Source organism: Crotalus tigris, unplaced genomic scaffold (genome assembly GCF_016545835.1).
Source record: "Crotalus tigris isolate CLP2741 ecotype Arizona unplaced genomic scaffold, ASM1654583v1 scf7180000024350.909852, whole genome shotgun sequence".
NCBI lineage: Eukaryota > Metazoa > Chordata > Lepidosauria > Squamata > Viperidae > Crotalus > Crotalus tigris.
Genome location: NW_024100519.1, coordinates 313,434 through 340,230, shown reverse-complemented (window position 1 = coordinate 340,230; position 26,797 = coordinate 313,434). Strand labels below are relative to the sequence as shown.

Sequence of the window (26,797 nt, the reverse complement as noted above, 5' to 3'; positions counted from 1 at the left end):
TTCTCTGTTGGGTCTGTGGCTGCTTCTACCTTTGAGACACAGAATTGTGTTCTTTTCCCCGTAGTAGGCGTCATAAAATATTAAGACCACACGACTGAAATCCTCCAAATTGGAGCTTTTTAGAAACTGACTCTGCATTGTAGTTAGGGGTGCAAACAAAAGGAAACTTTCAAACTATATATACACATATATATTGGAATAGAGCTGGAAGGGACCTTGGAGGTCATCTAGTCCTAACCCTCTGCTCAGGCAGGAGACCCAGACAAGTGGCTGTCCAGTCTCTTCATAAAATCCTCCAGTGATAAGGCAGGAAGGAAGGAAGGAAGGAAGGAAGGAAGGAAGGAAGGAAGGAAGGAAGGAAGGAAGGAAGGAAGGAAATACAGAATGAAAGAGCTGGAAGGGACCTTGGAGGTCATCTAGTCCTAACCCTCTGCTCAGGCAGGAGATCCAGACAAGTGGCTGCTGTCCAATCTCTTCATAAAATCCCCCAGTGTTGGAACACCCACAACTTCTGGAGGCAAGCTGTTCCACTGGTTAATTAACAGAATAACATTAATAGTTGATTTTTGTAACAAATTTGGGCGCTCTCTCTCTCTCTCTCTCTCTCTCTCTCTCTCTCTCTCTCTCTCTCTCTCTCTCTCTCTCTGTTTGTGTGTTTGTGTGTGTGTGTGAGAGAGAGAGTGCTAAATATCAACTTTGGCATCCCTCGAATGCAGCTGCAATTATTCTCTCCTGCCACAAGAGGGAGATAGAGGTGTGGCTTGCTTCTCCCTGCCTCTTGCAAGCTATATAAAAATAGCCCAGTTTTGAAGATAACTAACAAAGAAAAGAGAATTGGGGGGGGGGGGAGAAATCTCATTCTGGGCATCAGGGAAGATGGGCAGGACTTAAGAATGGGTTCTGCTTGGTTGAAATTGGGAGTGCTGAAGCTTTGGGGGCTACTGCGAAGCTGAGCCAAGTGAGAATTGCCTGGTTGCATCCAGATATCTTGTGGATGAATCCCAAGTGTCTGGACCATGATGGGCTTCCTGGAGAATATGAGCGACTTTCCTAATATCGAGAGGGTGGTCCCTAAATAGACTGCAAAAACTTGGAGGATGGGGTGGGACGGACAGCTAGTTAAACCTACTTGCTCCCGTTGAAAAGTCCTCGGAGGAACCCAACAGCTCCTCCTAAACATCTTTCAGAATCTTCCATCTTGATGGTCTTCTCTCCCTGGGAGAATTTCCTGAGTCACCAAGAAGGTGGCGGATTACTTGTGGAATCACAAGGGTGGCTTTCGGATTCCTTTTTTGGGGGAATCTGATGCCACAAGCAGATCACAAGATTGGACACCTGTTGTGCTGCTCCATACCTTTGAATCACCAAGCTGGATTGGCCCAAAAGCTCAAGCTGCTTGACAACTTGTCTTCCCACCTGTGAAACGGGCATAAAAATATGACCCATTTCATAATTAAGAGCTGATTCATTGCTTGCCTTACCAGTTTCTTACTCACCAATAGTACTGGATGACTTTTTCTTAAGAAAAACTGGGCTCATCTCCCTTCTGGCCTTCCCTATAGGACAATATTTTTTTTAAAGCACGAGCTTTTGTTTTATTTTGACAGGAGGAACAAATTGTTACTGAATCAGAGAGATGAGCAATTGGTAGTTTAAACAATACATCTGCTAAGAATGTTGCTTCTGGGGTGAAGAATGAAATTTACAATCCACCAAGGCGGAAATATTGTTCTCTAACGTAGCGCAGTCCTCTCCGTGTGCCTTTGCAGCTGTCAACAGCTGGCTGATCTTGAGCTTCCAACCTAACCCAGATCAAACTTGGTTAGCTCTTGGGAAGGAATAATGTCAAGAAACCACTTAAAAGTAGACCAGGAATCTGGAAAACCACCCCATGCTCTTTATCATGTCCTCATCCTAAGCTCCAGAACTTTTTCAGGAAGTCCGAATGCACCCATCAGCCTAGAAAAGTTGAAGGATCTCTGCTTTACATGTCCAGAGACATCCTGAAATTCCAGTCCTGGTGCCTGCAGAACTGCAACACTTTTGCTCTGACGTCAAGAACAGGTCCTTGAGATGAGTCAACACAGGCCTGACTCTCCTGGGTCATGGTCTTGTGGGAGATGACATGCCCAGAGAACATCTAACTGTGTCTTCTCCTAGTCAGCTTTCTGGTTCCTTTAGGTTATAAGGATTAACGTTTGAAGCATCTTTCCCACAAACTGCCACCTGATAGTGTCACCTGGCCATCTCACTTTGGAGATGTTTCCAAAGACCTGGCACATAATGGGGGCCTCCAGGATGACCCAAAGCCTTAACAAAGAGGAGAGCCTTCTTTTCAGAGGCATTGAATCAAGATCGCGCGAAGTACTATTACTGCTTTAGAAAGCCCTGGTAAGACCACACCTGGCATACTGCAGCCAATTTTGATCCCCCTATCACAAAAAAGATATTGAGAGTTTGGAAAGAATTCAGAGAAGAGCAAATAAGATGATCCGAGGCCTGGAGACTAAAACATACGAAGAACGGCTAGTCTAAAGAAAAGAAGAAACAGGGGAGATATGATAGCAGTGTTCCAGAATCTGAGGGGATGCCAAAAGGCAGAAGGGATCAGGTGGTTCACCAAAGCATCAGAGGGAAGGACAAGAAACAATGGTTGGAAACTGATCAAAGAGAGAAGCAACCTGGAATTAAGGAGAAACTTCCTGACAGTGAGGACAATTAACCAGTGGAACAACCTGCCTCCAGAAGTGGTGGGTGCTCCAACACTGGAGGTTTTCAAGAAGAGACTGGACAGCCATTTGTCCCGGATGATATAGGATCTCCTGTTTGTGCAGGAGGTTGGACTAGAAGACCTCCAAGGTCCCTTCCAACTCTCCTCTCCTCTCCTCTTCCAATACTCATTGAGTGCTTATGCACCAAGTGTTACATTCCCCAACCTGGTGCCTCTAGCTTTTCTGACACCCAACATTTCCAGGGAAGGAACAAACACCCAAACAGGACCAAACAACTCCTTTCCAAGTTGCAATCTGTAATCCCTGTGACGCTTTCGCCCACCTCCTGTTTCCTACCATCCCTTTCAAATAAGGAGAACTGGTTTTTCCCGCAAGCCTTTGATTCCAACCAGCCAATTAAATTAGCTGTTATTCTCACTTAACAATGGCTTCCGCGGTTAAGTAATTTTAGACTCTGGATTGGAGGCGTGGTCGAAGTTCCCTTGTGAGATAGCAAGGCAGTGTTCATTTACATGCGTGTCCGTGTTTCCATCTGCAAACTGACAACGCTTTCCCCTTATTCCTGGCGATGTTAAGGAAAAAAAAAAGAATAATAATAATAGTAAAAAACCCGCCTAGAACCAGAGCTTCAAAAACTGAGCAAGCATCTTCTCCGCTCCAGGGGAGACCTGACACTTCTTCAAAGGTTAACACCTCACACTTTTGCTTAGAAGAGAGGTGGAAAAGAAAAAAAGACCCGGAGGAAGGCAAAAATGACATCACCAGCCATCCTTCCCACACTGAGACCCTTCCGAGGGGTTACAAAATAATAATAATAATTTCTCAACTCATCGTTTTCTTCAAAGAACTTTTAAAAGAATGGTGGGAGGCAGTGTTGGCAAATAATTTCGCTTAAGGCAGCCCCCTGCTGCCTCTTTTTTGAGATTTTCACCCCTTCCTTGGGAACATGAGTGATTTTTTTTCCCCCTTGCTGCAAACAAACAGAGTCTGTTTGGCTGATTTTCAACAGTTTTCACTACTGGTGACCCCCAACAGATTCCAGGAAAATGAATTTCTGCTGAGCAGAATACGTGGCGCAAATCTTTGTTCCCTAATCTCAAAGTTGAGGTTGGGTAAAGCTAGGCTGCAGAACCAGTAACTTTATAACCCACTTCAATAATAATAATAATAGTAATAATAATAATAATGACAAATGCATACAAAGTCAAAATTGAGAAGACAGCAACAGACAGTAAGTGACTACAAGCAGCAGCATGACAGCTGCAGCAATGGTGCATTGGAAGATCTGCAAGAAATATCATTTGCCTGCAGGCAAGAACTGGTGGGACCATAAAATAGAGAAAGTCGTAGAAAATGAAAATGTTAAACTGCTCTGGGACTTCAGAATTCAAACAGACAAGCACCTGCCACGTAACACCCTGGAGTGGATGTGGCAGTGCCTGGAGACAGAAGAGATGAGAAAGAACTGGAGAAGATAACAAAATACAAAGACCTACAAATAGAAATAGAAAGACTGTGGCAAAGGCAAGCAAGGGTAGTACCAATAGTAATCGACGCCTTGGGTGCAATCCCAAAACAACTGGGGCACCACTTGGACACCATCATCGGCATTGACAGATTCGCCATTAGTCAATTGCAAAAGGCGGCCTTACTAGGAACCGCTTCCATCCTGTGACGATATCAGTAATACTCATTATTATTATTAGGACTCATTAGATCTAACGCCACCCTCACCCCCGGGTTAAAATGAGCTGTGTGGATGCAGCCATTTCTTAAGGCCTGTGGACAATCGGTTCCTTGATTTTATGAATTAATGAAGCGAACGAATTCACGGTTGGGATGCTTTTTTATTCCTAATTTAGCTACTAAATTTAGTTTTGTGTTTCTCTTCAAGACTCTGGGCTTCTCCTTTTCCCTCACAACAGCCCTGTGAAGCAGGCCAGTCCAGAGACAGTAATAGGACAAAATTAACCTGGGAGATTTGAGCTGGGACCTGATTTGGAAGAAAAATAGATTTGGGGAGCCATTTGGGGTGAGCCAGGACTCCAATCAAAGAGATTTAAAAACAATTTTTTTTTTTGCCTCTTCTATTTAAGCACAGACTGCTTCTATTTCCTGGCCCGGCAGATAGGAATTCCAGTGGCAAAGCTTCAGGAAAAAATACAATATGTATCATTTCTTGCCCTCATTTAGTTCCTTGAGTGACCCACTGCTTTCCCCCCCCCCCGGTTGTCTTGAGCGCGGCTGGGGATGATGGGTCCTCGGGGAGGGGGCGATGGCCAAGTCGGTTCGCCTTTCCAACTCAAGTAAGCCTTCCATTTCAGGGTTAGCTCTCCATCCCTCCCCTCAAAGCCCTCGCTCCCGTCTCAGCGGGGACGATGGGAGCTGGAGTCCCCTGGAAGCATCAAGTTGGAAGAGGCGGATGCTGCGCGCACCTCTCGCCAAGCCGAGCGCACGACAGCCGGCTGACAGCTGATTCCGGCCCCCGAGGCGATTTGGGGCGGGGTGGGTGGGGGCGGGGCCTGTAAGGGGGCGGGGGCCTGCTCTGCCCCCTCCCCCGAGGCCGCAGGTAGAGCGAAGGCAGCCTAGCTGCGGATTCCGCAGTTGAAGTCCGGCGGGCGAGCGCGCAGGAGCCGAGAGAGCGCCGCGTAAAAACGCAGCGGAGCCCGGGGGAAGCAGCTCAGCTGAGCCAGGCCTTTTCCTTCCCCCCCCACCTTTCCCCTCCCTCTAGCCTCGGCCCGGCCATGGGGAAGGTCCAGCTCTTCGAGATCCGCTTGAGCGACAGCCGGGTGGTCTACAGCCCCGGCGAGCCGCTGGTGGGAAGCGTCACCGTCCGCTTAGCCGGCGCTCTCCAGTACCGCGGTAAGCCCGGGGGTTGGAGAAGGTGGGCGACGCTCTCTCTGCACCTGGCCGAGGGGTTTTGGGTAGGGGGGTGGGGTGGGGTGGGGGGTTCAGCCCGGCTCCCGAGGGCCTGGGGAGGGAGACGGGGGAGGGGGGGTCCTTCCCCTCTTCCTGCCCCTGCTCAGATTGGAAAGCGAGGAGAGGACCCACCCACCCACCCCCATCCTCCCAAGGCCAAGGGTGGCTGAGATTCTTTGCAGCCCTGGTTGAGCGCTTTGATGAAGGCTGAGTCTTCCGGAGGGCTTCGGAGTCTTCCTACCCAGGGATCTTTTCCCCCCCACTTGGGGGCTCAACCCAAGGGGAGTGATGGACACCCCCAAGACGCGGGTTCTTGAGAAATGGATTAACCAGCACCTTCCGCCTCTGGAGAAGGCCTCCCATCTGGCAGGGCAGTAACTTTGAACCTGCTTCCTGTCTGATGCAGGCGCTTGAAGCTCTCCAAAGAGCTGGTTTGAAGCCCAAAGGGGTGTGTTCTCACGGCGAAGCAAGGCGTGACATCGTGGGCTCTTTGCTGGGGGGGGGTGAGTCTGGTGCGTGTCCACCCTGTAAGGTGAGGCACAGGCCGTCATTTGTGACATAAGAGGGTTAGAATGTGGCCCCGAGCCTTTTATTTCCTGAATCACACTCGCTTTCTTGGTTAGAGGAATGCTCGCTTGCCATCCCGAAGGACGCCTGGATGGTTTTACGGGACCGCAATAAACAGTTCGATCTTCCAAATAGATGAGCCTTTTATCAAGCTGCACCCGTAAGTCCTCAAATCACGACCACATTTCTCTGGCTGAACCAGGCAGTCGTTAAGTGAATTTGGGTCCCATTTTATGACTTTTCTGGCCTCTGAACTTTGATCACGCGACGATGGGGATGCGGCAACGCTTGTGGGTGTGAAAAATGGACTTAAGTCCCTTTTTGCGACTTTGGACAGTCACTAAACGAACTTGTAAGTAGAGGACTACCTCCACATTATTACCCCACCCTCCTCTGGAAGGGATTTGCTTTTCATTGCTTTTGAAAGGCAGTTGATGTAGGCGCTAATATACCTAATATACCTATACTGTCTCAGACAGGTGAATGTCTTGTCTCTTAAAAATCTCCAGTGATGGAGCGCTCAAGATTTCTGGTGGCAAGCTGTTCTACTGGTTGATTGTCTTCACTGTCAGGAAGTTTCTCCTTCATTCCAGGTTGCTTCTCTCTTTGATCAGTTTCCATCCATTGTTTCTCGTCCTTCCCTCTGCTGCTTTGGAGAATAGCGTGACCCTCTCCTCTTCTTTGTGGCAGCCCCTCAGATACCTGAACACTGCTCTCATGTCTCCCCTGTTTCTTCTTTTCTTTACACTGGCCAAACCCAATTTCCGCAGCCCTTCTTCGTATGTTTTAGTCTCCAGGCCTTGGATCATCTTAGTTGCTCTTCTCTGCATTTTTTCCAAACTCTCAACATCTTTTTTGTGACAGGGTGACCAAAACTGGCTGCAGCATTCCATTTACTGCCTGTGTATTTGTGTAGTGTTGTGTACTGAACAGTGCAATCAAGGTGGTCTCTACTTGAGGTAGGGAAATGTTGGAGAAGAAGGGAATGTGACTTTCCACAAAATATTTGCCAGGGATAAAAGCCCAAGACTTTCCTTGTTCTCTTCCCTTTTTTTCCCCCAGACGAGGAGGGCCTTGAGCAGAAGTAGGACTGGGAAGAGAATTTGTTGACTCAAGTGTTGTTTGAGCAGTTGGATCCCCTGCAAAAAAATTCACACCCGCCTCCTTTGGAAGGAAGGAGTAGCTGTAACATGCTGTGTCCTTGTTTCTACAGGTTCCTCACCAAGGAATGGCGTTTGGTTTGCGTGTCGTAGGTGGGCGATAGTTGTCTAAGCACGAGCAAAACATTTCTTTTGTTGTTAACCTTTCTGCGCTTTGGGAACACATTTTTCTTAAGTGTGTTTTGCCCCGTTTTACGACCTTCCTCCCCTCGGTTGTGAAGCAAATTGCTGCATCGATAAGTTAGTAACCCGGTTGTTAAGTGCATCTGGCTTTTCCCCATTGACTTAGTAACATGGATGTTACTAAATTACTTAAATTGGTAACATGGTTGTTACTAAGTTCCTTCCTTCCCTCCCTTCCACCCTTCCTTCCATTCCTTCTTTCCTTCCTTCCTTCCTTCCTTCCTTCCTTCCTTCCTTCCTTCCATTCATTCATTCATTCATTCACCCTCCCTCCCTTCCATCCTTCCTTCCATTCCTTCTTTATTTCTTTTTTTCTTTCTTTCTTTCTTTCTTTCTTTCTTTCTTTCTTTCCTTCCTTCCATTCATTCATCCATTCATTCACCCTTTCTTCCTCCCTCCCTCCCTTCCATCCTTCCATCCTTCCTTCCATCTTTCCTTCCATTCATTCACCCTCCCTCCCCTTCTAAGATCCAGCTGGGGTGGCATCCTTGAAACCAGGTGTGACCACACTACAGGTAGTTCTTGACTTACAGCCATTTGTTTAAGGACCGTTCAAAGTTGCAACGGCGCTGGAAAGAAGAGGGGCAGCATCCCCATGGTCACGTGATCAAAATTCAGGGGCTTGGCAACGGACTCGTATTTACAACGGTCGCAGCGTCCCAGGGTCACGTGACCCCCATTGGCAACCTTCTGGCAAAGCAGAGTCAATGGGGGAAGCCAGATCCACTTAACAACCGCGTGGCTAAGTTAACAACTGCCATGATCCACTTAACAACTGTGGCAAGAAAGAGGGTAAAAATGGGGCAAAACTCTTTTTGCAAATGTCTCGCTGAGCGACAGAAATTTTTGGGCTTCGTTGCAGTCATATTCACCTAAGCATTTCTCTCTGTCTGGCTCTTTTTTTTTTTTTTAAATAACACCTGATTAAACAAAAGCACCAGCCATTTTCTTCCATCAACTCTACAATTTGCCCACACCTCTGAAATCTACAACAGCAACGACTCAGCCTCTGTTGACAGACGGAGAATGACATGGCCGCTCTAGAAAAACTGCTTTTTAAGCAAAAAAGCGGAGTAAATTATATCCCGAAACCTCATTTTTAAACCTTTTCTCCCAGTGAAGAGAGGCAGCAAGCTGTGATTTATACTCCCCTAATCCATCAAGGTGGAAACCAAGGGGAATTGTGTTTCAATCCATCCCAAGGCCATCAACACAGATGGTTCTATCAGCAAAAAAAAAAAATCATCTAGTTCCCTTGAGTTCAAGATGAACCCTACACAATGTGGTTTACACCTTACCATCCAGGTGGAGCTAACCATGGTGGATGGAATAAGGCCCAATCAACAAGGGTCATGCCGCGCCCCAAAAGTGAACCCCACTTTGACAGCACAACAATGACATTGTCCATGTGTGGGGCGCCCTACTCGCTGGGCAGTGGGACCCTTTTATCGAGGATTACAAAGCCGAATGCAACACAACGGGTTGAAGCAACGGCCTCAGTCGGACTCAAACTTTCCGTTACTAAGCAAGACAATTGTGGAGTGAGCTTTGCTCCATCTCACAACCTTTCTTGCCACAGCTGTTCAGTGAACCTCTGCAGTTGTTAAATTAGTGACACGGGTTGTTAAGTGAAACTTGCGTTGCTTGTCAGAAGGTCGCAAGAGAAGATCACATCACCCTGGGACACTGTGACCATCATACATATGAGTCAGTGGCCAAGCGTCCATATTTGGATCACCTGACCATAGGGATGCTCCAATGGTGATAAGTGTGAAAAATAGTTGTAGTATTCAGTGCCACTGTAACATCACATGGTCACTAAACAAATAGTGGAGAGTTAATTGTTTTTTTTAACACCATAACTGAGGGACTGGTGTCGGAGAAGAGCAGGCAGAGCTGGTGGGCAGTATCAAACGTGTCATCAGATGGGAATCCTTGCATTGTCACAAAAGATCCCGGTCGAAGCCCTCTTGAATTCCGTCGACCCTCATTTAAAGCCAGTTTAGTGCTGGCCAGAGTCTTGTGTACAGGCTTGAACAATCAATCCTTCTTAACCTATGCTCCTGATTCTTTGCGCATGACAACCAGGACAAGCGAGCCCTAGCCCAGATGTGGCTCTTGAGTGTCATCAAGATGGGTCTATGACAACTTGCCACAATTAACTCGCCACAGCCAACTCGCTGCAAACTCACCCTGGGACATTTCGCCAAGAGTCCCACCAACATCGAAGAAATGGTGGAACAGATTCATTAAAGCAAGGAGGCCAAAGGAGGGACAACATGAGGTGCGATCAACAAAAATTAAAATATCTTTAAAAAAAAAAAAAAAAGCTATTTTCAGTCATTAAATTGACATGTTGAATTGTCCCTCAGAAAGTTTTCCGGTGGTGATTTGAATGCGGCGAGTTGTCCCAAGACTCTCCCAAAGGTGCTTTTTTTTTTTTTTTCCAAAGGCAGCTTGGACTTTGTTTTTTCCTCAAAGACGTTTCGCCTCTCGTCCGAGAAGCTTCTTCAGTTCTGGGGAAGTTCCTCGGACGAGATGCACAATGTCTTCGGGGACAGAACCAAAGTCCAGTTGCCCTTTGAGAAAAGCACTGTTTGGAAGAAAAGTCTTCATCGTGGTTCATCCGAGCTGGGAATAAACATGGCAACTGCTTTTGGGGAATAAACATGGCAACTGCTTTGGGAAGGAGGTTGTAGTTTATTCCCATCTTGGATGAACCATGATGAAGACTTTTCTTTCAACAGCACCTTTGGGACAACCGTGATCTGGAGGATGGAGAATCTCTCCAGATAATCATCTGGAGTCCTGGAAAGACAGCCTGTCTTCATCCATTACTGCTACCCCATAGATCCCGCCATCCAATGCCGCTTCATCAATACCGGGGTCACCCTGGACCCAGGAAGGCCGGAGGGACAGCAAAGCGAGGCGATATCGACCCGTTTGCAAACTCCAACCTACTTAACATTTTCCGCCGCTGCAGAGCAGGAAATTTCTTGAAAAGCATTCAGGGAAGAAAAGCAAGCCACCCGCCACTCTTGGGAAGCAGCGGCTATAAATAATTCCCTACACATATCTACATTTGCACACACTCCTCCTCCCTCCCTCCACACACAAAACCAAAAGCTAAAAAGCACACCCACCCTGGGCAAATCTCCAAAACAAGAGACAGAAACTGACCTTGCCCAAGCGTGGAACTAGATCTGTTTGTGCAAAGGGTGGATCTTGTTCCCGAAGAGATTCTGAAAAGCCTGGCTTTGTTCCCAGATTTGGGCTTAATGCTGGGGGCGGGGGGGGGGGGAAGGGAGGCATGTTTGGGGAGGGGGGGCAGGCTGCCCCGTCCTGTTTTATTGTGTTTATTTTTCAAATCTTGTTTTGTCTGCCTTCTTAACTCTCCTAACCACGTACGAGGCGCTGAGCCCGTCGGAGTGGGCGGCCATGCCAGATTGAATGAAAAAAATAATAGTCATAGAAAAAAAAATTATTATTATTATTGGGGTGGTTAATTGCGAGGATGGCAATTAGCCTCAAGTGGGCCCTGGGCTCTTTCCTCCCCTTCCCCCCTCCCTTTCAACCTGACTTACTAGACTGGATAGGTTAGTGGTGTTGAATGGCTGTCTGCTCGTCTTTGGCTTGGGGCAAGCCTCGTTTGCCCTGATTAAAATGCAAACTTGGTTTTCCAGGGCTATTAATACGACATCTTGTTATTTGGCTTTGCAAAAGATGTCTGAGTTTCTGGGAACAGGAGCTGCCTCTCTCTCTCTCTCTCTCTCTCTCTCTCTCTCTCTCTCTCTCTCTCCCCTCTTTTTTCTCTCTCTTCTCTCCTTTTCTCTCTCTTCTCTTTCTTTCTCTCTTTCTCCTCTGTCTCTCTCTCTTTTCTTTCCTTCTCTTTCTTCCCTCTCTCCTTTCTTTCTTTCTTTCTGTCTTCTCTCTTTTTCTCTCTTCCCTCTCTTTCTCTTTTCTTTCTCTCTGTCTCTCTCTTCTCTGTCTCTCTCTTCTTTCCCTCTCTTCCCTCTCTCTTTTTTCTTTCTCTCTCTTCTCTCCTTTTCTCTCCCTTCTCTTTCTCTCTTCCCTCTTTCTTTCTCTCTCTTTTTCTCTCTCACTTCCCTCGCTCTTTCCTTTCTTTCTCTTCTCTCTCTCTCTCTCTCTCTTCCCCCTCCTCTCTTTTTCCCTGGATTAGGGGCGAAAAAAGGTATCCACCAAAATATAACACTGCTACTCCTCAACTTACGACCTCAGTTGAGCCCAAAGTTTCTGTTGTTTAAGCAAAACATTTGTTGTGAGTTTGCCCCAGGAGCAAAGCCAGATTTAGCTCTCCTTGAAGGATGTGCTAAGACGGAGGCTCCAGAGAGAGGGACTGGCTGGAGCCAGGAGGGAGACTTAAATGTGATTTAATTCTTCTCGTATTGCACGGTCATTAAAGCTAAGCAGAAGGAATCGTGCATTTAATATGAGTTGTTCCCCTGCCATCCGATTGCCAGGCCTTCCATCCAGTTGCGGACTCCCTACGTGTGATTAAAACGGCTTGATTTGGGCTTCGCACGGAGCAGAAAGGGGTGTGTTTTTTTGCCCTGTTAACAATTTTTTTTAAGAAAAAAATTGAAGATGGAGAAACACCCTGTAAAGGAAGTTTCAACAGTTTCTTAATTTCCTTCCTAGTCAGAATGACAGGAAATGAAGAGAGTTTGGCCTCGTGGTTAAGGCAACCGGCTAGAAAGCAAGAATCGGTGAATTCTGGCTCTGCCTTAGCCAGGAAAAGCAACTGGGTGATGGGGAATTCTAGTCCCGCCTTATAGGCATGAAAGCCTACTGGGTGATTTTAGGCCAATCACCAGGAGACGGGGAGTTCTAGCCCTGCCTGAGACATGAAAGGCGATGGGGTGATTTGGGACCAGTCACCAGGAGACAGGGAGTTCTAGCACTGCCTTAGCTATGAAAACTGGCTGGGTGACTTTGAGCCAATCACTAGGAGATGGTGAGTTCTAGTTCTGCCTTAGGCATAAAAGCCAGCTGGGTGACTTTGAGCCAATCACTAGGAGTTGGTGAGTTCTAGTTCTGCCTTAGCCACAAAAGCCGGCTGGGTGACTTTGGGCCAATCCCTGTCTCTCTCAGCTCAACCCACCTCACAGGGCCGTTGTCGTTGTGGGGGAAACTGGAGGAAAGTATGTCGGCTACGTTCACCACCTTGAGCTCTTTATAAAAGTGATAAAGGTGGGCGACAAATAAAGAAACATTTTTTTAAAGAAAAATGAAAAAGGCTAAAAAATAAGCAGAATGACCTGCCATCTGATACCAGGAATCTGGGTTTGGAATGATGGACAATTGAGGGATCCTGGCTTAAGTGACACGCGATTTGCTCTGTGTCTGACACCTTGTAACAGAAATAACAATGTAACAGAGTTGGAAGGGACCTTGGAGGTCTTCTAGTCCAGCCCCTGGCTCAAACAGGAGACCCTGTATTGTTTCAGACAAATGGCTGTCCAGTGAAAAGCTTCCAGTGATGGAGCACCCACAACGTCTGGTGGCAAGCAGTTCCACTGGTTAATTGTTCTCATTGTCAAGAAATTCCTCCTTAGTTCTAGGTTGCTTCTCTCTTTGGTTAGTTTCCATCCGTTCCTTGTCCTGCCTTCAGGCGCTTTGGAGAATAGCCTGACTCCCTCTTTCTCAAACAAACCATGCTTGAAGATTATGATGGAATCTCTTTATTTGCTTCTTCTGTGGATTAATGAATCAGCCCCAACTATTCATCCTCCTCCTTTCTGATTCTTCCAGCCATCAAAGTGAGCTGCGTGGGCTCCTGTGGAGTGTCCAACAAGATGAACGACACGGCGTGGACCGTGGAAGAGCAGTATTTCAATACTACGCTGTCCCTGGCAGATAAAGGTAAGAAGGGAGCAGATCCTTTGGAGAGGCAGCTAAAGAAGAAATACGTGTTAGGTGGCTTGCTTGTTTTTCAGGCTCTTAAGATTCGAATCCTTGCTTAACTTCTTGATTGCCTTCCTTGGATTGGCCTGGCTGGCAGAAAGAGAATTCTTTGGTGGAAACCTGGGAATTTTGAGGTGATGGGGCCAATCATTAGGAGACTGTGAGTTCTAGTCCTGTGAGTTCTAGCTATGAATGCCAGCTGGGTAACCTTGGGCCAATCACCAGCAGATGGTGAGTTCCAGTCCCACTTTAGCCATGAAAGCTAGCTGGGTGACTTTGGGACAATCACCAGGAGATGGTGAGTTCTAGTCCTGCCCTAGCCATGAAAGCCAGCTGGGTAACCTTGGGCCAATCACCAGGAGACGGTGAGTTCTAGTCTCACTTTAGCCATGAAAGCTAGCTGGGTGACTTTGGGACAATCACCAGAAGACAGTGAGTTCTAGTCCCATCTTAGGTATGAAAGCTGGGTAACTTTGAGCTGGTCAATAGGAGATGGTGAGTTCTAGTCCTGCCTTAGGCACAGAAGCTGGCTGGGTGACTTTGGGCCAATCGCCAGGAGACGGTGAGTTCTAGTCCCACCTTAGTCATGATAGCCACCTGAGTGTCTATCGTGGCTAAGGTCCCACTTGGGAGGAGGAGGAGGAGGAGGAGTAAGTAGCCTGTCCTTCAGGAAGATTAACTGAAAGAACCTGCACACAATAATGAGGGGAGGGAAACTTTCCAATCCAGCCAAGTCTCCAGCTGCAATTTCCTAGTTGGAAGAAAAGGAGCGAAATTCTCTGCATAAAGTTCAAGGTGCCGAGAAACAAACTTGCCATTGTGGAACTCTGAGCCGGCAGGGAGGGATCACACCCTGGACTCCGTGACCCTGGCTTCGGGATTTGCCAGTCCTCTGCCTCCTAATCTCTAAAGCCCATTTCTGTCTCCCTGCCCCACCCCAGAACAATGTTCGTTTGCAACATTTGCCTAACATGAAAGGGAGAGGAATTGGGAGGAGGAAGAGGAGGAGGAGGAGGAAGAGGAAGAAGAAGAAGAAGAAGAAGAAGAAGAAGAAGAAGAAGAAGAAGAAGAAGAAGAAGAAGAAGAAGAAGAAGAAGATAGATTGAGCTGAAATTTAAGTAGATCACGGATAGATGATAAGGAGAAGATGAGGAGGAAGAGGAGACATAGACAGATAAGGAGAAGATAGATGAAAAGGAGGAGGAGGAGGGGAAGGAGAAGGAGAAGGAGAAGAAGAAGAAGAGGAGGAGGAGGAGGAGGAGGAGGAGGGGAGGAGGAGAAGAAGCAGAAGCAGGAGGAGGAAAGAGGAATAATTATTATTGTTGTTATTGTTCCTCTGCTGGAATACTGTACCTGTCAAAGAGCATGGGTTTAGATTTGACAAGAGAGTCAATGTATTTACAGCCTCCTCCTCCTCCTCCTCCTCCTCCCCCCTCCTCCTCCTGATCAAAAGAAGGAAAGAATTTAGGACCTTGACCCCGAGGCTAGTAGATCTAGACGGGGGTTTCAATCCTGGCAAACCTTCTGCATTCACAGGCGTTCCACCTAACTAAGGCATGCAACAGCACTTCACATTTTTTTGAAGTTCCTGCTAGCATGATGAACGCCCAGGAACCTGGCCAGCTTCCTCAATTTTGCAACTCAGGCCTACTGCAGAGGGCAAATATGGGTCGCCCCCCCCCCCCATCGCAGCAGCAAACCTAAAATCTGAGCGTGCTCAGGACCGTACCTTTGGCTCCTGGCTCCTGTTTCTTTTTCTTTTTTTCCACTTGACGTCACCTTCCTCCCCATTTGCAGTAAGGTGAAATGAATCACGCACTTGGCAACCACGAGCTCTTGGCCGAAAACATGGATTCGGATCAACAGTTCACCTATTCACAGCTTTTAAATGCTCAGAAAGTGGCGGGCAAATCCGGAGAGGATTTCCTGTCCTTCTGGGGGCCACCTAGAATGTTCTTTCAGTCCCACAAGGTGCGTCTTCAAGAGGCCACAGGTGGTTGACCTGGCCTTCGCTGTAGGTTTGGAAGCCAAGCCAAGTTGGATCCCGTGGAGGAGACCTCGTCTAGAAATTTCAGAGAGCGAAGCCCACTCCCTATTAGGACTGATGGCATTACCTAGTTTGGCAATGAAACGTCTGCAAAATTCACAGCGCGCCAAGGACCCCACGATCCTCTTCCACCTGTTGACGAAACAGAAAGAAAGAGGGCAATTGGCGAACTCAGTTGCAACAGGCTAGAAAAGGGGACTATTTTTTTTACAGATCGCTGCAGCTAAACCATTAAATTAAAAACTAAAAATACAACCCAACTGAAGTTTTAAGTGAGGGGACGGCCAGCCTCCAAAAGGAAAACATGTTGAAAGAAAGCCGGAGTATGTACAAAGTCCGAAAGAAAAAAAGCAGCTCTACCGGTTTATTGCTCCATTCTGTCCAGTTCTCTCTCTCTCTCTCTCTCTCTCTCTCTCTCTCTCTCTCTCTCTCTCTCTCTCTCTCTCTCTCTCTTCTTGTTTTCCTCTGATGGCTCACCCCAAATTCCTCTACTCTACACACCCAGCTCTGCTGGACATTCAATGAAGGTTGCAAGTCCACGACTTAATTTATTTGCTTCTGGCAAGCAAAGTCAAAGGGGGAAGATGGAGTCGCTTAAGTGCCATGCTACTAACTTCACAACAGGGGTCAAGGATATTTGTCAAAGGGAACAAAATTCGTTGAACAACCGTCTCAATGAGCAAGAGAAATTTTGGGATCAATTGTGGACTGGCACTGGTCCATGGCATGCTAGGAACCGGTCCACGCAAACAAGAGAAGCCCTGTCTGTGGGATGCAGGCAGCATGTGAAATCACATCCTCTCTGGTCCGTGGAAAAATCTCCTGGTCCCTGATGCCCCCAAGGTTGGGGGGCATTAGTATAAGGTCTCCTGCTCAAGCAAGGGGATAATAATAATAATAATAACAACAACAACAACAGCAGCAGCAGCAGCACCACCACCACCACCACCACCACTACCCCGGACTTAACAACTATCGATAAGAAAGATAAAAAAGTCTGGATAGTGGACATGGCAGTGCTTGGAGACAGCAGAATAGACGAGAAAGAACTGGAGAAGATAACAAAATACAAAGACCTACAAATAGAAATAGAAAGGCTGTGGCAAAGGCAAGCAAGGGTAGTACCAATAGTCATAGGCGCCTTGGGTGCAACCCCAAAACAACTGGAGCACCACTTGGACACCATCATCGGCATTGACAAATTCGCCATTAGTCAATTGCAAAAGGCGGCCTTACTAGGAACTGCTTCCATCCTGCGACGATATCTGTAATACCATCAAACATCCACATCTGCCTATCCCAGGTCCTGGGTAAGGACTCGATAGGTAGACAAAATGCCAAATCCAGTCTGAACATCTGGCTGACTGTGTGATGATCCATAATAAAAATAATATTATACAGGTAGTTCTCAACACAGCAATTCTTTTAGTGACCATTGTAAGTTACAACGGCACTGAAAAAAAGTGAATTATGACCGTTTTTCACACTTATGACCGTCGCAGCGTCCCCAGGGTCACATCAAAATTCAGATGCTTGGCCACTGACTCACATTTGTGACGGTCGCAGTGTGTGTCCCGGGAGGGGGGGGTCATGTGATTCCCCTCTGGTGACCTTCTGACATTTAATCCCTGCAGTGATTCATTTAGCAACTGTGGTAAGGGAAGGTCGTAACATGGGGCAAGCGCACTTAATAAAGGTCTCACTTAGCCACAGATAAATTGGTCACTAAGTTGCGCTTCCAAAATCCACGTTTCATTCTTTCCAAGCCAAGGGCAGAATCCAACTGGAAACAAATGTAGATCGTGTTCTTTTCCTTTGAATAATGCAATGCACTTGAACCACTTCAACTTTTTTGTTTTCTTTTCGGCCGTGAGAAATAATATACATGTCTGTTTACGCCCCTTGAATGTTTTTCTACTGTTTTTCTCTTGCAATACTTCGAACGGGAGAAGCAAACTTGCAAGTCACGATGATTTCTTTCTCTTCCTGGGCCGAGCCAGAAACGTATGCATTGTTTCGTGCTAATGAAAAATATGGAGGAAAAAAAAATCACTTTTTTTTCCTGCAAAGTTTTGCAGCTTGATTTTCTCTCTCTCTCTCTCTCTCTTGTGTGCTTGGCTCCACTTTGCAAGAAGCTGGCAAGGGGAAGAGTGATTTTGAGCCATTTGGGGAAGGCAGGCAGCGGCTTTTCTGCATAATACCTTTTCCCCTCCCCAACCCCAGAGGTATTTTTAGCTGGGAAAAACCTTTCTGAAATACTTTTGTGGAAGGAGACACTGGGCCCTTTGTCCTGGTGAGAGTGACTGCAGTCGGGCTGGAAGCTGGATTTAATGCTCTCCTTCCCCTTACTGGGAGCAAACAATTATTTTGGGGAAAGCATATAACTGAAGAAAGCTGTCTGAACGCCTCCTGTTTATTATGAGTTTCCAAATTCCTTTCCCACAAAGCAAACTCAACAGGTGGCAGCTAAGCAGGCTTGGCTAGGGCTGGGGGGCGGCCATAAAATAGGCGGGGAAGTCAAAACAAGGTCCCGAAAGATGGCTCCTTTGGAATTGCGGCCAAGCCAGGCGGTTGTGAAAGTGAATTTTGCTCCGTTGTGCGTCCTTGCAGGCCACGGGGGTTTAAGCGAGTCGCGGGAGTCAAAAGCTCGCAAAAAGGGATCACACGACCTTGGGACACTGCAACCGTCATGCGTCCATGCCAGTTGCCGAGCATCCAAAGTCTGATCATGTGACCAGGGGGCAATGGCTGGGTGAGAAAAAAACGGCTGTCAATCGCTTTTTTGAGCGCTATCGTGATGTCGGGCGGTCGCTAAACGAATTGTAAGCCGAGAGCTACGTGAAGATGGGTCCAAGAAGCCAGGAGGAATTGAGCAGGACTCAGAATTAATTTTTTTTTTTAAAAAAAAACAGAAACGGGGGAAGCTTCCTTGCTTTTAAGCAACTGCGCTCTGAAAGAGACGGAGGGTCACCAGAAAAAAAGAAAATGCGACTTTGGTTGCCAGGAAATTATTTGGAATTATCGGTTCTTTGCTGCGACAAATGGCTGAACGTCTCCCTTTCTCAGGGATGGGAAGAAACGGCAGCGAAGGCCAGGATAAACCACACGTGTCCTGATTTGCTCCTGGGGAAAAAAAAAGAGTTTCTTTATTTGCCAAACAAGCCTCCACATTTAGCCACTTTTGGACCGGCTTCAACATTTCTCCTCTTCTTCCCACATTTATTTGCGAAGCAGCTGCGAGTCGTCTTCGCCGAGTTGGAAACAGAACTGGCTGGAAAGAGACCAACTCCTCTTTGTTTATATATATATATATATATATATATATATATATATATATATATATATTTATTTATCCTAATGCTGTGCTTATTGCATTATGCTTTTTCTGCAATTCTGGCCGCTTGGATGCTGGATTGGAGCCTGTGGCTAATGGATCTCTCTGCAAACGCTTAACAGTATTTCTGAACAATATTATATACGGTGTTACCGGATTCTGCAGTGTCCTTTGGGTCGATGGCAGGAAGTAGCCACTGGCCTTTGGGTACCCCCCATCTGTGCAGTTTGCTTAATTCTCCCCTGAAGGAGAGTGGAGAATCTAAAAGCTTTCTGATAGATGGTTTTATTTAAAGATCACTGATGGAGCTTTTATCTACTGCCTGAGACCTGAGGCTAATCTATCTCTCCTCATTAAATTACTCCCGGTCTCCATCTACTGGCTAAATGGAGCCATAACACCTGAACTGTTGGGTGGGGGACGGGGGGGGGGGGGAAGAAAAGGAAATTGCATTTATTGGACGGGTTCAAGCTTTCAGTACCGATAAAGGAGAATCTTTGTAGCTCAGGGTTGAGATGAGGGGTCCTTGGTGCTCTCTGAGCTTGGCTGTTTTCTTGCAGACGTTTCATGACCCAACTAGAGAACATCATCAGTGCTAGTAGGGATTGGGGTTTGCATGGAGGAGGAGGAGGAGGAGGAGGAGGAGGAGGAGGAAGGCTTATGGAGTCCCTGGTGCTCTCTGAGCCTGGCTGTTTTCTTGCAGACGTTTCATTACCCAACTAAGTAACATTGTCAGTGCTAGAAGAGAGTGGGGTTTGCATGGAGGAGTAGGAGGGGGAGGAGGAGGAGGAGGAGGAGGAGGAGGAGGAGGAGGAGGAGGAGAAAGACTGTGGGGTCCTTGGTGCTCTTTGAACTTGGTGGTTTTCTTGCAGACGTTTCATTAGCCAAACTAGGTAACATCATCAGTACTAGTGGATGTAGTGCTAGCAGGGAGTGAACCCAACACTCAGTAGCACTGATGATGTTACCTAGTTGGGTCATGAAACGTCTGCAAGAAAACCTCCACACTCCAAAAGCGCCCCCTCAAGATTTAAATATTGTAACCGATGCCAGGTAGAAGGAATCTTTCTCCAACATTTCTGGATCTGGAAAAAGAAAAATGGACGGTTTGCTCATGGGATTGCCGACCAAATGTCTCCTTTTGCTCTTCTGTTTTTCAGGGATCTTGAGCAGTGGCGAACACACCTTTCCCTTCCGTTTTTTGCTGCCAGGTAGTTGGGATTTTTTTCCTGTTCTCGGGGACAGGTTTGTGATTATACTGTAACTCCACCCTTCTCATGTGTTAAAGTGGCATGTGCTTAGGTAGCTGACTGATTGGGGTGGCAAAGGTTTCATTGCCAGCTGTTGCTGCACAAAGGCCTGGATGAAGTGAGGGCAATGGCTGGATGGCAATATTGGGCATGCTACATGCATCCAGGGTACTTTTCCTTAAATTTCTATTTAATTTTTATTTATTTTCTTTTATTGGCGGAAACCTGTTTGTATCTTTTAGGATATCGGATCATTCGAAATAAGCAAGTTAGCTTTTGCTGATGGGCTAGGCAGTGTAATGGTTCAACTTCTAATCACTTTAACTTTGGGACAAAATGAAACCACTGCCCTAAACTCTAGTCTGAAGCTGGATCATTGCTTGGTCTTCTTTCCTTTCCTTTCCTCTCCTCTCCTCTCCTCTCCTCTCCTCTCCTCTCCTCTCTTCCTTCCTGTAACTAGATTCCTTCCTTTGTTCCTTCCTTCCTTCCTTCCTTCCTTCCTTCCTTCCTTCCTTCCTTCCTTCCTTCCTTCCTTCCTTCCTTCCTTCCTTCTTCTCTCTCTTTCTCTCTTCCTCGCCTCTCCTGAATGATAAGCAACAGCAGAATAATTAGCCCCTTCTAATTTGGGAGGGAACCACGAAGGTTTGCCAAGAAAAAAAAGTTTGTAGACAGATTTTTTTTTCTTGTAATAGCGTATGCTTGTCCGGAGCTGCATGCATGCAACTTGCAGAAAAGGCCAAATGTTTTAGCAAAGAGGCGTGGCGTTTTATCTTCCTAAGAATATTTGACTTCGTTCAAAAAAGAGAAAAAAAAATAGAGCAAAATTCTCGGCCTTTGAAGCCCTTCTTAGCTTCTGGTTATGCCTCGCAAGCTGATAGGATTAGAATGAGTTAGTCCTATGTTGCACACTGACTTTTAATTTTTGCAAGAATTGATGTGCCTCTGATTTTGGGGGGGGGGGAGCATGGCTGGGCTTTTGCTACACACCCTTTCAGTCCTAACTTTGTGCAAGCCTACGAGAACGTTGTGGGTTGGTTTTAATCTGTTTAAAAATAGTACCCATCTTACTTCTCTTTCTTCCCGAATATATATACTTTTTTCTTTTCTTTCTGGAAAACCAGCCTCGGCCCCCACCTCTTTCGAAGGCCCTTTTGGGAAGGTGGTGCACCAGGTGAAAGCTGTGATCGAGACACCCCGGTTTTCCAAGGACCACAAGTGTCACAAGGTCTTCTACGTTCTCTGTCCGCTGAATCTGAACGACATCCCAGATATTGAGGCAAGTTGGGGCCGGAGGGTGAAGTAAAAACCAAGTTAAATATATTCAACTGATGCTTTGAATAAAAATATCCATTTGACCGCCTCTGCTTCTCCTCGCTGTGGGGAATAAAATATGCTTCTGTTTACTCATTAGTCTTTATCGTCATTCCTACGATTAAAAACAAATTCAAATAATTAATAATAATTCCTCTTTTTCGTCTCATCCCGGCAGCAATTCAACACCCACTCCCTCACCAAGAAGTTCAGCTACAAGCTGGTGAAAACGGGGAACGTGGTTTTGACAGCCACCACCGATCTGAAAGGTTACACCGTCGGGCAGATCATCCAGTTGCGAACAGACATTGAGAACAAATCTGGCCGGGACACCAGCACCATCATAGCCAGCCTTGTCCAGGTAGACGGCCTTGGGCTGCCAAGATGGGTGGGTGGGTGGGGTGGTCTTGAGATATGTCTTTCCCTTTCGGTGGCCTCCTTGATTCATTCATTATACATAGATTGATACGGAGACGGATGGATGGATGGGTGAGTGAATGGATGGATGGATGGAAAGAAGGAAAGGAAGGAAGGAAGGAAGGAAAAGAGGGAGGAAGGAAGGAAAGAAGGAGGGAAGGGAGGGAGAGAGGGAGGGAGGGAAAGGAGGGAGGGAGGAGGAAAGGGAGGAAAGAAGCAAGGGTGGAAGGGAGGAAGGGAAGGAAGGAAGGAAAGAAGCAAGGGAGGTAGGAAGGAGAGGAAAGAAAGAGAAGGAAGGAAAGGGAGGGAAGGAAGGAAGGAAGGGTAGTTGGATGGAAAGGAAGGAAGGAAGGAAGGAAGGAAGGGTAGTTGGTTGAAAGGGTAGGGAAGGAAGGAAGGAAGGAAGGAAGGAAGGAAGGAAGGAAGGAAGGAAGGGTAGTTGGATGGATAGGTGGACGTATAGCATGGGATTTTATCCTAAAATTCTGAAGGCTGAGGGACGATGCCTGGTCCTCCGATATCTCCCGAGTGTCTTGGAGCTGGACCAGATGTCTCTGCAATCTCTAAATAAGCCAGGACTACACCAAACATGTCTTAAGTGAATTCCCCAATGGGTTAATTCCCCATTGAAACTTTCTTTGGCCTGTCTGGGATCTCCCACTGGTTCCACTTCGCTGAAGTTGCCCCTTGTGTCCTATGAGAAGAGAGCACAACTTCTTCTCCTGCTCTACCCTGGAGCATCTGCCTCTTGATCCCAGGGCCTTTTCGGCTGCCTCCTGTGCAGAAGCTTCTCTGATTTGTTAGTTTTAGGGTCTGGGGAAATTTTTGCCTGTTCACAAATTATTTCCTTCTCCCCTTGACTTCTCTCTCCCCCCCCCCACCTCCCTGGCTACCAGAAAGTTGCCTATAAATCCCGGCGGTGGATTTATGACTTGAGGACTATCGCTGAAGTGGAGGGCTCCGCTGTGAAAGCCTGGAAGCACGCAGAGTGGAAGGAGCAGGTCCTCGTCCCAGCGTTGCCACAATCCATTCTGCAAGGCTGCAGTCTTATTCACATCGATTACTACATCCAGGTGAGATCAGAGGACGAAGGGGAGGTGGGAGGACCGTGGGGTCCTTGGTGCTCTCTGAGCCTGGTGGTTCTCTTGCAGACGTTTCATTAACCAAACTAGGCAGCATCGTCAGTGCTAGAAGAGAGTGGGGTTTGCAGAGAGGAGGAGGAGGAGGACAGTGGGGTCCTTGGTGCTCTCTGAGCTGGGTGGTTTTCTTGCAGACGTCATTACCCAACTAGGGAACATCACCAGTGCTAGCTAAACATCTGCAAGAAAACCACCCAGCTCAGAGAGCATAGAGGACCCCTTATTTCAGCCCTGAGCTACAAAGATTCTCCTTTATTGATAGATAATAATGCTTGCCACAAATTTCAAATGTCCTTCTTAGTTTCCAAATTGCAAAGCGCTGGGGAGGGATTTGGGAACCATTGAGACTCAGTTCTGAAGACTGAGCCTTTGGTGTTTTTTTCTTCTTTCCACTACGCCCAGTATAAATAAATATCAATTCCATCTTCTGGAACTGAGGAACTGGTGCAGGGGGAAAGCTAGTTCCACTTGGTTGAACTTTCTAGCATGTTCAACTCGGGGACCAGAATTCGTGGGCTGAATATTTCACCCTTGGCAGTGGGGAAACACCTTCTGAATCCAGAATAACGGTTCTCTTGTTGATGTCTTATAAGCTGGACTCTTTTTTAGGCTTCACGACTGTTTTTCCAAAAGAGGAAGATTGATTGGCCCATTACAGGATTAATTTACTTAGTTTGAAAGTTAAAGCCACCAGCCACTTTTTCAATGCTGTTGTAACTTCGAAACCGTCGCTAAACGAACTGTTTGAAGTGGAGGACCGCCCCTATTAATGAGGATGTCCACCCTCCTTATTTTTGATCTTTCCCAGGTCTCCCTCAAGTCCCCCGACGTCTCCGTCGCATTGCCCATTTACATTGGCAACATTGCCGTGAACCGGATCCCCTTAAGTCCTTCTCACCTGGTCCCCAGCCTTCCCTCGCCGGTGGTCCCGAGCGCGCCTCCCGAAGAAGAAGCAGCAGCCAGGGGTCATTCCCACCCCATGGACAATATTTCAATCCCTACTAAGAGCCATTCCCAACAGCAGCCCTTCAGCTACGCCCCAGGATTGAGCTTCCCGGAAGTGAGACCGGATTCGGAGCAGATCACCTCCCCCAACTGTCCCACTCTTTGCTTGTCGACGGGATCAACGGTTCCTTATTACGCTGAGGGTGCTGTTGTTCCAGTGGCCACGGCCAGTTCTTTGATCCTACCGCCCGAGTATAGCACTTGGGGTTATCCATCCGGTAAGTTGGAAATCAATTATCTGGGGGTGGTGGAGAGCTGTCGGGCTCCAAAACAAAAGGAGAACGAGGTTCTTCTAAGCAGTCTCCTTTATTGCCCCTGCCCTCTAGACAGAATCTTGCCAAACTGAAGCAGACGACTTGCGCCATTAAACATATACTTTGAGAACTATTAGGGAGGAGCTGTCTTCACCCACTTTCTAGCGCACAACCAATCTAAGCCTTGCTGTCTCTTGCTCCCTAGTTCTAGATCAGATCTCTTTTTGATAAGCTTCCATCCGTTACTTCTTGTCCTGCCTTCAGGGGCTTTGGAGAACAGTTTGACCCCCTCTTTTTGGAGACAGACCCAGTGGTGGGATTCAGCCGATTCGCACTACTTCGGCAGAACCGGTAGCTAATTGTTTCTGTTGCCCAGGCCTAGAATGGATTTCCAGAAGCGGCATCCACACAGCGAACTGGTTGTTCACATATTTGAATCCCACCACTGGACAGAGCCTCAGTTGTTGGAAGACTGCTATCACGTCACCCCTAGTCCTTGTCTTCTTTAGACTAGACCAGGGGTAGGCCACCTTGGCTCTTTTATGACTCGTGGACTTCAACTCCCAGAATTCCTGAGCCAGCCATGCTAAGGGGAAAGGGAGAGGTTTCCAAGCTGAGCCAGGCTGGCTCAGGAATTCTGGGCGTTGAAGTCCACGAGTCATAAAAGAGCCAAGGTTGCCTATCCCTGGACTAGACCTACCCAATTCATCTCCAAATGGCTCCATTCTCCTCAATTTACGGGTTACGATGTCTCTTCTCCTTCCTTTCTCGCCAGAGGCACCTCCTTCCTACGAACAGAGTTGTAGCAGTGCGGCCTCTAGCTTCAGCAACGACAACTAGGCTCTAGCCTGGCCATCTGAAGTCCACGGTGAATCGGGAGGAAGGACAGTACCGGTAGACGATGTTGCTTGGAAGAGGCAGTCCCACCTGGCCACAGGCCTGCTGGCTGCCCTTGACCAACACTAGGGATGTTTTTTTTTTTTGACATCCCACCTGTGAACTATACAATCCTGCCACCTACTTTTGCTGCTTTACTCTCCAAACACCTCAGATGCCTTATGGGGAATACAGCCGGAATCAAAGAAGATGGATGAACGCTTCAAGTATTCAAATGTGCATTTGGTTTCTGGGTTTTGGGTTTTTTTTTTTTTTTTTGGAGTGCTGCTCTTGAATTCCCACGATGGGATTGGCTGTCTGGACACTTACATTTTGTTCTCCTTCGCTCTCCCCTGATGTTCTAGAGTTGTTTCTAGAGAGGATGGGCAAATACTGTTGGAGAGCTCTTTTCGACGTTTCCATGGACCACAGGCATCCTTTTTATTTTTTTCAATGACATAACGGTGTCGACAGGTTATCGGCAGGACTTATTGCAGACTTTCCAACTCTGTGCCTGTTTTTTCGGAGCTTTTTCAGGAGGTCTGTTGCAACAGGAGAAGATAGAAGATAGACCCAAGTCGTTTTTATAGTGTTGAGCCAGCCTTGGGTAGAAGAAAGATCTTTCTTGATGTTAGCTTGGCTCCCCAGGGCCAAAGGAATCCTAATGTGTTTAAGCCACTCTGGTTAGCCAGGATTCGTTCCAGATACATCTTTGAGCACTTTGTCGCTGAGCATTAGTAGGAGTTGATCCTGAATTTCTTCTCCGGAATCCTCCAGCATTGACTTTCCACCTGGTTGGTAGCATCTGACAATCATACTTGTGTTCTACTTCTACCTCGGCCTTCCTGTTTCCATGAAACAAGATGGAACCATGAAAGGGGTGGAGAGAGGCACGGCTGAAATTTAAAGTATCTCTATCATTTTGAAGAAAATAACAAATATCTTATATCTCACGGACCTTTTGACCACATAGGATATGGTCCCGATTGTCCCTTTCCTGTGCCATCAGTTTTATCTGGCTGGCGATCCCTGCCCAAACGTGGCTGGTTAGTTATTTTTAATTATTGTCCTTTTTTTTTTTAAATTTTTCCTCAAATGGAAGATGCTTTCCCACGTTCACTGCCTCAATCATCTGTCTTCTCTCAAACCATCAAGGTAGCTTCAACTGCTTGGTTTGAGAAGCAATGACCACGTTTCCTATAATGCATTTCCTAGGACCTAAAACCTTCCCCCTCCCCATCTGATTTTCTTCTCCTTTCTTATCCATTGTGAGTTACTCAACGCGGTTACAACCTCCCACCCTTTTACAGGATCCCAGTTGCGTGGAGAACAACCTACAGAGACTCCTCAAATTAAATGTTTTTATAAGGTGATTGAAACCTGTCTGTCTGTCTGTCTCTCTCTCTCTGTTTTCGATCGACTTGTTTTAACGGTGAAGTTTAAAACAACAACAATTTTAATGTATTTAATAAATTATTCTGAGAAAACTGCAAAAGGGTTTGGTCGGGGCTCCTTCTCTTCCTCTTCTGATTCGGCCTTGCGGTTTGGCAGGTTTTGATGTACTTCTCCTTAATCAGTTTTGCATCTTGAGAAGCTGAAAAATTGCCAGGTTTTACATGAAGATGCAGCTTCCTTTTTCCTGTCAGCACCAGCTCTGGAGAGCTAGTGAAAAGAACAG

At 46.9% G+C, this 26,797-nt stretch overlaps 1 protein-coding gene across 4 annotated transcripts; it reads left to right on the top strand.

Annotated features, from left to right (window-relative positions):
- The first annotated feature begins 5,322 nt into the window (after positions 1-5,322).
- ARRDC1 (arrestin domain containing 1) lies at positions 5,323-26,614 on the top strand. Of its 4 annotated transcripts, none has more exons than XM_039327079.1 (8): positions 5,323-5,594; positions 13,334-13,444; positions 20,028-20,078; positions 21,239-21,393; positions 21,607-21,789; positions 22,742-22,918; positions 23,793-24,207; positions 25,019-26,614. In XM_039327079.1, exons 1-8 carry the CDS (start codon positions 5,477-5,479, stop codon positions 25,081-25,083), a joined length of 1,275 nt encoding a protein of 424 aa, XP_039183013.1. In that variant the 5' UTR covers positions 5,323-5,476; the 3' UTR covers positions 25,084-26,614. The 4 variants fall into 4 exon arrangements, with proteins under 4 accessions (XP_039183013.1, XP_039183015.1, XP_039183014.1 ...); XM_039327081.1 differs by lacking the exon at positions 5,323-5,594 and adding an exon at positions 5,849-6,378; XM_039327080.1 differs by lacking the exon at positions 5,323-5,594 and adding an exon at positions 6,443-6,570.
- Positions 26,615-26,797: the final 183 nt, after the last annotated feature.

Bases quoted from the DNA above. Each gene is read 5' to 3' on its own strand.
- ARRDC1 (XM_039327079.1), top strand. From the start codon at position 5,477: ATGGGGAAGGTCCAGCTCTTCGAGATCCGCTTGAGCGACAGCCGGGTG. The intron at 20,079-21,238 runs GTAGTTGGGATT...CTGGAAAACCAG, and splicing joins CTTCCGTTTTTTGCTGCCAG to CCTCGGCCCCCACCTCTTTC. The intron at 21,394-21,606 runs GCAAGTTGGGGC...TCATCCCGGCAG, and splicing joins ACGACATCCCAGATATTGAG to CAATTCAACACCCACTCCCT.